Source organism: Cetorhinus maximus, chromosome 19 (assembly GCF_964194155.1).
Source record: "Cetorhinus maximus chromosome 19, sCetMax3.hap1.1, whole genome shotgun sequence".
Classification (NCBI taxonomy): Eukaryota; Metazoa; Chordata; class Chondrichthyes; order Lamniformes; family Cetorhinidae; genus Cetorhinus; species Cetorhinus maximus.
In genome coordinates, this window is record NC_135897.1 from 5958566 (window position 1) to 5969558 (window position 10993).

At 45.1% G+C, this 10993-nt stretch overlaps 1 protein-coding gene across 1 annotated transcript in view; it reads right to left on the bottom strand.

Annotated features, from left to right (window-relative positions):
• kif1aa (kinesin family member 1Aa) overlaps positions 1-10993 on the bottom strand; it is a 324793-nt gene that overhangs the window by 190771 nt on the left and 123029 nt on the right. Inside the window, exon 3 of the mRNA XM_078563437.1 lies at positions 411-487. Coding sequence (XP_078419563.1) covers positions 411-487 — 77 coding nt within the window. The remainder of the gene's footprint in view (positions 1-410; positions 488-10993) is intronic.

The window sequence follows — 10993 nt, forward strand, 5'->3', positions numbered from 1 at the left end:
GCGTATTTATGTGGCTAGTCCAGTTTAGTTTCTGGTCAATGGTAACCCCCAGGATGTTGATAGTGGGGGATTCAGTGATAGTCATGTCATTGAATGTCAAGGGGCAATGGTTAGATTCTCTCTTGTTGGAGATTGTCATTGCCCAGCACTTGTGTGGCACGTATGTTACTTGCCACTTGTCAGCCCAAGCCTGAAAGGACTGCTTCAATATCTAAAGAGTCGTGAATGGTGCTGAACATTGTGCAATCATCAGCGAACATCCCCACTTCTGACCTTACGATGGAAGGAAGCTCATTGATGAAGCAGCTGAAGGTGGTTGGGCCTCTACTGGGAATGGGGCAATGGAGAGGTGGGGGACTGGGAGCTGCTCACGGCCCTCTGTTCTATGTAAGGTGCTGTGGGCTACATACCGTGGTGTGGGACCAGTAGGAATAGTCGAAGTTGAAACTCTTGGGAGCCTCCTTGGGCTGCTTTGGATTAATAATTGCTGCAAGAGAACAGAGAGACAATAAGAAAAGAAGAATGTATCAGTGCACCAGTCAAGTAATTTCCACCCTATATAATCTTACTAGCTGTAGTGAGATACTGCAAGGCATTGTACAAATGTGCTGGCAAGCGGGCACTGGGTAGCAGTGAGAGGAAGTGACAGAAGGATTCGTGCAGAAGATTCCATCCATGGCTCGGTTAGTATTCTTGTCTCTGGATCAGAAGGCTGATGGTTCAAGTCCCACTTAATGCAGGCTCACACTCCAGTGCAGAGGTGCAATCTTCCAGATGAGACCTCAAACCGAGGCTGCCCTTTGAGACAGGCATAAAAGAGCCCCCAGTGCTACTGGGAGAAAAGCAGTGGAGTTTTCCCTGGTGACCTGGTCAATGCTCATCCCTCAACCTACATTACTAAAATAGATTATCTGGTCATTTATCTCAGTGCTGTTTGTGGGATCTTGCTGTGCACACATTGGCTGATGCATTTTCTGCACTGCAACAGTGACTACACTTAAAAAAATATATTTTATTGGTGCTTTGGGATGTAAATATGAGTCTTTTTAGGATTCTGAGAGACTTCTGCAAAGATATCAATAAAACAGCGGGGCCCAAGGAGAGGGCTCCAGAGAGAGAGAGGGGCCTCAGCTACCTGTTGGATGCTTGATGCTCAGGGCAGGGACATCCTTCATCAGCGTCCAGCAGTGGCATGTGCTTGTCGACACATGCCTAACCAAGCCAGTGTAATACAAAAGCAATCAGGGTCCTTCCTGTGGAATCCCATCACCAATTATATGTGCTGGGTGCCATCCCTTAATCGCTGCATTGCTCAGCCACTGTTTTCTTTTGAACCTTTAGATCTTTCACAAAACAAAACACAACTAAAAATCTGTATAAAAACATCTGGTTAAAATTGAACGAAAGGGCGGGATTGGGAGTTTTCCGGCTGGACCTACCCCTCACAATGCTGGAGCAAAGTGGGGAAGAAAACCAGGCGGACAATCGAGATATAAATGCTCGAACTGTCAGGTGGGAAGACAGCGGAGGATTTCAGCTCAGGCAGTGCCTCACTTAATCAGCCACATTCCCTCCCCGGAGACACAGTGGATAATGGGGACAAAAATAAAACACTGCAGATACTGAAATAGAAACAGAAAATGCTGGAAATACTCTCGGCAGGTTTGGTAGCCACTGTGGAGAGAGGACAGTTAATGATTCCAGTAAATAACCCTTCATCAGGATTGGGAATAGCTCAATATGTGACAGTTTTTAAGCAAGGCATGGAAAGGGGGGGTGGGGTGGGGTGGGGAGGAAATTACACAGTGAGAGGTCTGAGCTAACTGAGGCAGGAAAGATTAAATGACAAAAGGGGTGATGATGGAGGGCGAGGATATGGGGAATTCTAATATGGGCCTGTGAGGGAGGAGAAGGAGTGAGGGCAGAAGTGCAGGAAATGGAATGGTCAATGGGGATAGCTATCGGCTACAGACAAGAAGATTGAGACAAATGGGCAGTGCAGCTACCTGGTCAAGTACAACCTGTGAGCAGTAAAACGTGAATGTAATTAAAATCAAACGCACAGATCTCTGCCAACCTTTGATAATCATTTGTCTTCATGTAGAGACGGCCAATCAAGTGCCCTGGGTTCTAGGTAGGTTTCACTTCTATCAGAAAGCCTCCACAAGATCTCACACCAGCCCAGGCATGGATATCCATCATTCAATTCAGAAACGATCTAGATTTCAGTTAGTATCTCAGTCCTAGGCGTCTGTTATTGTAAACCATGCTGATCTCTCAGTTAGACCCCCATGTGCCTCATTCTCAGCGATCCATAACTCTATTTACATACATATATTTTAATATATATAAATCTATAATTATATATTTACATATATATGTATAATTATATATAATAATATATATACATTCACACACATAGAGCTGAAAAGAGAGATATTGTCAAAGCTTTTTTGTCTTGCCTCATCAGGATAAATGCAAGAATGCCAAATTGTAAACAAAAACAGCAAGTTATAGCACAGGAGAAAAGGGTGCTGACTGGGTGGCAAGTCAACTCTGATTGGCTGAGGCTTTGCCATGGAGAAGGCACCAGGGAACATTAGGCTCCATAAGCTCCCAGGTAATTCAAGAAATGCACAAGGCTTTTAATTTTTTTTTTATTCATTCATGGGATGTGGGCTTCACTGGCTGGGCCAGCATTTATTGCCCATCCCTAATTGCCCCTTGAGAAGGTGATGGTGAGCTGCCTTCTTGAACTGCTGCAGTCCATGTGGTGTAGGTACACCCACAGTGCTGTTAGGAAGGGAGTTCCAGGATTTTGACCCAGCGACAGTGAAGGAATGGCGATATATTTTCAAGTCAGGATGGTGAGTGACTTGGAGGGGAACTTCCAGGTGGTGGTGTTCCCATCTATCTGCTGCCCTTGTCCTTCTAGATGGTATTGGTCGTGGGTTTGGAAGGTGCTGTCGAAAGAGCCTTGGTGAATTCCTGTAGTGCATCTTGTAGATGGTACACACTGCAACTACTGTGCGTCGGTGGTGGAGGGAGTGAATGTTTGTGGATGTGGTGCCAATCAAGCGGGCTGTTTTGTCCTGGACGGTGTCAAGCTCCCTGAGTGCTGTGGGAGCAGCACTCATCCAAACGAGTGGGGAGTATTCCATCACGCTCCTGATTTGTGCCTTGTGGACAGACTTTGGGGAGTCAGGAGGTGGGTTACTCATCGCACGATTCCTAGCCTCTGACCTGCCCTTGTAGCCACAGTATTTATATGGCTAGTCCAGTTCAGTTTCTGGTCAATGGTAACCCCCAGGACGTTGATAGTGCGGGATTCAGTGATGGTAATGCCATTGAACATCAAGGGGCGATAGTTGGATCCTCTCTTGTTGGAGATGGTCATTGCCTGACACTTGTGTGGCGCGAATGTTACTTGCCACTTGTCAGCCCAAGACTGGATATTGTCCAGGTCTTGCTGCATTTGGACATGGACTGCTTCAGTATCTGAGGAGTCACGAATGGTGCTGAACATTGTGCAATCATCTGCGAACATCTCCACTTCTGACCTTATGACGGAAGGAAGGTCATTGATGAAGCAGCTGAAGATGGTTGGGCCGAGGACATATTCCTCGCACATATTCCTTTAAAATATTTCTTTTTTTTGCAGAGAACAGGTCCCTGCGTCTGAATGCATGTCGCTTCTAGAAAATGTAAATGGGCCACATTACGAGCTCAACCGATTATTAAGTTGGTTGTTAATGTAGCTATTAATGCACTCAGGATTGTTCATCAAGTGCTGCCCAAAGAAGGAAAAATGGGAGCCTGGGGAGCCTGTAGTTCCCTGTTGCTTTCTCTATGACAATGCCTTGGCCAAGTAGGGTCAACTTGCCAACATCATAAATTATTGTGATTGTTTGAAATTTGGCACTCTTGCATTTGTACTGATGAGTGCAAGGTGAAAAGCGTCGGCAACTTTGTCTCTCTTTTCAGAAATATTCAAGTTCTTTACTACCAAGAACTGGCTATACATATATCTCCAATTTTCAGATTAGACATCAAACCATTTGATAGGTATTTGTGAAATATCCTTTGGCACTTTTTGAAGAAGAGCAGAGCATTCTCTTGGTGCCCGAGCTAACGTTTATCCCTCAACCAACAGCACCTGAACAAAACTAACTGATGATTAGTCTCATGGTTGTCTGTCTGATCTAGTTGTATGCCACGTTTGGCTCTATAACAACAGTGAATGCACATCAGAGGTCCAAGGCTTTGCATCACATCCGTCATCAATAACTTTACAGTTGCTACTCATCGTATCTTGAAATTTGAGGCGATTTATCACAGGATATTAATTTAACCTTAGCTCATAGATATAGGGCAAGGTTACTGATTGACGTATGTCTGGAGGATGATGATCATCTTGGGTTCTGAATGCAATCGTAGCTTTATTAAAATCACTCCCATTGCAAAGGAAACCTAAGGGTTACCATGGAAACTGCAAGCATGAAAAATGATGCAGCTTAAAGACACTGGTATAGACACCGACTTAAATGGAAATAAAAATCAAGAGAGCTGTAAAACGGACACCCGCTTCACATGGATGCACAAAGACAAGATGTAGACCACTGATCCCTTCATTGTAAAAGACAACTAGCTTGGTGGGACAGTGGGCACTGGATAAATAGCACTTGTGAGGAACCTGTCACAGCTGCGACAGATATGAAGCGTTTTTGTCCGAGATTTTATTTTTATTCATTCTTTCATGGGAGGTGAGCATCTCTGGCAAGGCCAGCATTTGTTGTTAATCCCTAATTGCCCTTGAATTGAGTGGTTTGCTCAGCCATTTCAGAGGGCAGTTAAGAGCCAACCACATTGCTGTGGGTCTGGAGTCATCTCTCGGCCAGACCAGGTAAGGATGGCAGATTTTCTTCCCTACAGGACATTAGTGAACCGGATGGGTTATAAAAACAATCAATGATAGTTTCACGGTCACCATTACTGAGGCCAGCTTTCAATTCCAGACTTTATTTGATTAAATTTAAATTCCACCGGGAACACTGTGTCCTCAGATCATTAACCTGGGCCTCTGGGTTGCTAGTCCAGTGACATTACCACTGCGCTGGTGCGAGGATGACAGCCTTCCCATGGCCCATCCTGACAAGCCGATCCTTCAACTCTCGAATCCGTAACCAGTGTAATCGAAACGGTGACCAAGCGCCCCTTGCAGGCCTCCTGGTCAATGGGGCAAAACTAAAAATCGAAGCCATCACCACCCAACCCCTCGCAAGGCCAAGCTTTCTAAATATTGGACCCTGGAACATGGATCTGTCGACGAATGCTGAAAGTCTCCCGTGGGCCAAATGTGACTACCTGGAAAAGATGCTGAGAACAAATAACATTGCTGTCCTCGTTGCTAACAATAAGCAAGCATGTCATTACAAGATTTATTTATAATCCTGCCATAACTTACACCCTCAAAATATGGCCTGGCGATTTATGTGAAAGGTGAAAATACTGACTACATTACAATCCCAAGCACAGAACAGAAAGGTAGCTCCACAGCAGCTATCAAGATTGACAAACTGACACTTATTTATAAAGCCCCTCAGCAGAGGATGGCCTAATCCAACTCTCGCACCCCCTGAACATCCAATCACATATGTGGGAGACTTCACCAGTTGCCATGCGGATTGGGGCTACGATTCGAATGATAACAACAGGGAAGCCCTGACAGTTTAGATGTTGACACTGGCTGTTTACCTTGTGTATGATGCCAGACACAGTGCAACCTTCTGATCAGCAAGGTGGAGGAGAGAATATAGCCCTGATTATCAGCCACACGGTAGTTGAAATCCCTGTCATGTCAAAAAAAAAGTGCCAAAATGGAACGTCCATGAGGCAAACTGCCCTGGATTTACTGCTCATGTGAAGGCAACTATCCACTGCATTCACCCCCCTCCCCCACCAACACCAGAACAGTATAATCATTTCATGGCCCTGCTTACTGCTGCAGCAAAGAAGAACATCCCTTGAGGTTTCAGTCAGCAGTACATTGGAGCCCTGAGTGCAAAGCCCTCTTTCAACAATACCAACAAACTGGAGATCCAGCAGCAATGTCCAGCACCATTCGTGACTCCTCAGAAACTGAAGCAGTCCATGTCCAAATGTACCAAGACCTGGGCAATATCCAGGCTTGGGATAGCAAGTGTCAAGTAACATTTGCGCCACACAAGTGCCAGGCAATGACCATCTCCAACAGGAGAGAATCCAGCCATCACCCCTCGATGTTCAATGGCACCACCACCGCTGAATTCCCCACTATCAACGTCCTGGGGTTTACCATTGACCAAAAACTGAACTGGACGAGCCATATAAATACTGTGGCTACAAGAGCAGGTCAGAGGCCAGGAATCCCGCAGAAAATAACTCACCTCCTGACTCCCCAAAGCCTGCCCTCCATCTAAAAGGCACAAGTTAGAAGTTGATGGAATACTCTCCACTTGCTTGGATGAGTGCAGCTCCAACAACACTCAAGAAGCTTGACACCATCCAGGTCAAAGCAGCCCACTTAACGGCACCCCATCCACAAACATTCACTCCCTACACCACTGACACACAGTGGCAGCAGTGTGTACCATCTACAAGATGCACTCTAACTACTCACCAAGTCTCCCTGACAGCACCTTCCAAACCCACGGCCACTACCACCTAGAAGGAACAGGAGCAGAAGATAGATGGGAATACCACTGCCTGGAAGTTCCCCTCCAAGTCACTCAGCATCCTGACTTGGAAATATATTGCCGTTCCTTCACTGTCGCTGGGTCAAAATCCTGGAACTCCCTTCCTAACAGCACTGTGGGTGTACCTACACCGCATGGACTGCAGTGGTTCAAGAAGACAGCTCACCACCATCTTCAAGGGCAATTAGGGATGGGCAATAAATGCTGATCTAGCCAGTGATGCCCACGTCCCATATTTGGCATTGGGGGCAGTCCAGAGAAGGTTCGCTAAGTTGATGCCAGGGATGGAGGGATTTTCTTATGAGCAGAGGTTAAGTAGGTTAGTCCTGTGCTCATTGGAGTTTAGAAGAATGAGACGTGACCTTATTGAAACATATAAGATTCTTAGGGGGCTTGACAGGGTAGATGCTGAGAGGTTGTTTCCCCTTGTGGGAGAGTCTAGGACCAGAGGGCATAAACTCAGAGTAAGGGGTCACCCATTTAAAACACAGATGAGGAGGAATTTCTTCTCTCAGAAGGCAGTGAATCTGGAATTCTTTACCACAGAGGGCTGTAGAGTCTGAGTTGTTAACTATATTCAAGGCTGAGACAGATTTTTAATCAGTAAGGGAATCAAAGATTCTGGGGAAAAGGCAGGAAAGTGGAATTGAGGATGATCAGATCAGCCATGATTTAATTGAATGGCAGAGCAGTCTCAAAGGGCTGAATGGCCTACTTCTGCTCGTACATCTTATGGTCTTATGAGTTGTCCAGAGTCTTCCCCACAGCCAGGTGACTTTACCCTCATGGAATTGATGCTGGCCTAATAACCACAAAAAAGGGCAAAGCTGCCGGGAAGGGTGGTATCTCACCAGACTTCCTGCCGCACTATCTTTCCCCACTAGCAAAACATTGGCTACTGACACTCTTCTCAAAAACCGCCACATTCCCCAAATCTGGTGTGAGGCCATGGTAATAGCCCTGACAAAACCAGGAAAGCCAGATGACCCTGGAAACAACAGACCCAGTTTACTGCTTTGTATAACCAGTAGGCCCCTGGAGTGGCTCATTCTTTTATGAGTGAGCTCTATTGTCAACTCATCCCTCCTCTAAGAGCAGACTGGCTTTATGCCCCAGTGCAGTTTGCTGTGAACAAGTCTTTGCTATCCCCACAAACATCGAGGCTGGTTTTCATCGCAAGCTCAAGACTGGAGCCACTTTAATAGATTTTTGCTCAGCCAATAATACTGTCTGAAAACATGGCTGATGCTCAACATGTCCCTGCTGCTGCCATGTGCCAAACTACTCTGGCTGCCGCGGTCATTTCTGAGCAACAGAAGGATGAAGGTCTACCTGCGAGACAAGGTCAGTCCTCTATGAACACTCAGAAACAGTCTCCCACAGGGCAGTGTCCTGGTACCGACACTTTTTAACATTGAAATAAGCGACATGCCCACCACATTATCACAAAGATTTAAGTACGCCGACGATATTGCCTTGACAACTCAGGTAAAACCTTTCCACAATTGTTAGATGGTAAATGCTGAGCTGTTCAAATCCCAAAGGGAAACTTGAAACAACTGCCACCACTTGTTTTGCAATTTGTATAAATTTTGAGATGTGTTCCCTGAATTCAGTAGTAATAAGACCACCAAGTCTTATAGGATTTTACAAAACTAGATTAAAAGTTTATTAATAGAAGAAGTGACTGTAAATACATACATAGGTCTACAAATTCCTACTATGATAACTTCTAATTCCCCTAATCAATCTAACTCCCAGTTACACTTTTAAGGCAACAGTAAGACACAAAGATTTTAAAAGACCCAGGCAAAGAAACATGTTACCCTGAACAAGTCAACTTCCAAGTGAGTTTTCTTAACTTCAGTCCTTTGAAGGCAGCAGCTTGAGGCATAGATGCTAAAGGCTTTTTCATACACTTGTAAGATCTTAACATGTCTTACCCTTACACACAGCCCTCACTCCTTCTTTATACATATCCTACTCTTTGAATGCAAACACCTATTGTTTCATTATGTCCTTGGACTTTATCTCCCTGATAATAAAACCCCCTCATAGCACACAGTTTTACCAGTAATCTTTGGGAAAAATGAATATATTGTTTCTAAACTTCACCTGGCTAGGTGACACTTTTCACCCATCCTTTGACAACAATCTAGGCTGGTTTATTTCAAAATGCAAATGTTCTCTTGACACCTATGTTTCTAAACTTCCCCATGTTTATCTAATTAACATTTCAAACCTAACCCCTCTTCTTAGATCTAAGCACCCAGACTAGCTGCCTCTGATTCAATTAAAGCACACACACACATCCCGCTTTTACTCTATTTTATAATAAATTCCAATAACATTATGAGAATTATTATATCATCTTGACAACGATATGAAAACCATGGGTTATATGTGGGTCAAAAACCATGGGTTATTAACTATGGGTCAAAATCCTGGAACTACCTAACAGCACCATGGGTGTACCTACACCACATGGACTGCAGCGGCTCAAGAAGGCAGCTCACCATCACCTTCTCAAGGGCAACTAGGGATGGGCAATAAATGCTGGCCCAGCCAGCAAAGCCCACACATCCCATGAATGAATAAAACAACACCATGCTAAACTCTGACCTGTCAAATTGCTGAATATTTCTAGAAGTGGAGACAGCAATCAAAGCCAGCCAAATCCATTGTCTCTGCATTCCACATTGAAAACTGCAAGGCACACAGCACTTCACCTTCTGTGGAGAAAAAATGCGGCATGATCTAACTCCCACCTATCTTGGAGTGACCCTTGACTGCTCCCTAACTTACCATCACCACCTCTGAAAGACAGTTGAAAAGACCAAGAAACAAGTGAACACCATCCACAACTCCCCATCACAAGGTGGGGTGCAAAAAGCACTGTTCTTCGTACTTCTGCCATAGCTTGGGTCTTCTGCATCCATATGGGCCTCAAGTCACCACGCCAAACTCATTGACACACAACACTCAGCAATGAGAATAATCTCTGGAACAGAGATCAAATCCAGTTTAGTGGTTAACAGTCCTCTTAAGTATCGCTCCTCCATTCAACAGGATGCAGCAACACGCAGAGAGATAACATGTATCAGCAGCAGCTATGGACCTCCTCATCCAGGGAGACCTTCAAGTGCCTCAACTTGCTACATGGCTCTGCAAAACCCTCTCTAGACACAAATCAAACATCTCCAACTCCATAACACTGAAACTTGGAGGAAAGCTTGGGCAGAGAATACCCTCCCAAATAAACATATTGTCTCCGACCCAACAGTGTCAAACCGTGCGCCTCAAAACCAGGACCTCGGCCCTAAACCAGGACTGGTGCCAGCCCTAAGGTAGCAGCAGCTACAGATCTTTGTTTTGGATGATTGATACTCTTTCAAGTTATCAACAGTCACAGATTGCAACTCTTTTTTTGAGTACAATCACAGTTCTCGGTTTCCAGGAGTGGGACATGAACCCACAACCCTCTGATTCAAAGGCAAGGGTGCTATGAACTGAGCCACAGCTGACACCTCTTGGATGATTGATGTAGGAGGAAACTCTTTCGAGTTATCAACAGTCACAGATTGCAACTCTTTTCGAGTACAATCACAGTTCTTGGTTTCCGGGAGTGGGACATGAACCCACAACCCTCTGATTCAAAGGCAAGGGTGCTATGAACTGATCCACAGCTGACACCTCTTGATGTAGGAGGAATCTGCAATGCTCTAACATTGGAGTTAACATTCTTAAGAGGCTCATTAACAAGGAAGGTAGTATCAGTGTTCCCTCCCACCTCTTAATTAGTTCTATAATCATTTCTCGTTTAATGTCAATCTGCTTTCTTCATTAGTTTCCTGCTCTCCGTGGGGCTGTGTAGTGCTAGACCATGCTTTGTGGTCTGTGTGTCCTGCAACACGCTAGAGCTCTCTGGCTGATCCTACCCCACTTAATGAATCCTTGAAGACATAAGGAATAATTGGTCCAGTCTGTATCACATTGTGATGGAAATGCTCTCCACATCCATTTAGTGCTCATTAGCAGTAAGCGGATATGCCACAGTGTCATTTTCATTTCCGTTTTCAACTTAAATGATTTCAGGAGGCACTCTCTCCACGGCTTGCTTTCATTCGTCATCCCCCCCACCCACCCCTGCCCACACCCCATCTCCTGGCCGTGCAGACTCTCGCTGAAGGAATGATTTCTTGATGATTGGAAAACAATTGGGTCGCTCGCTCAACTTGCCAGTTGCCCCTTTTGGATCC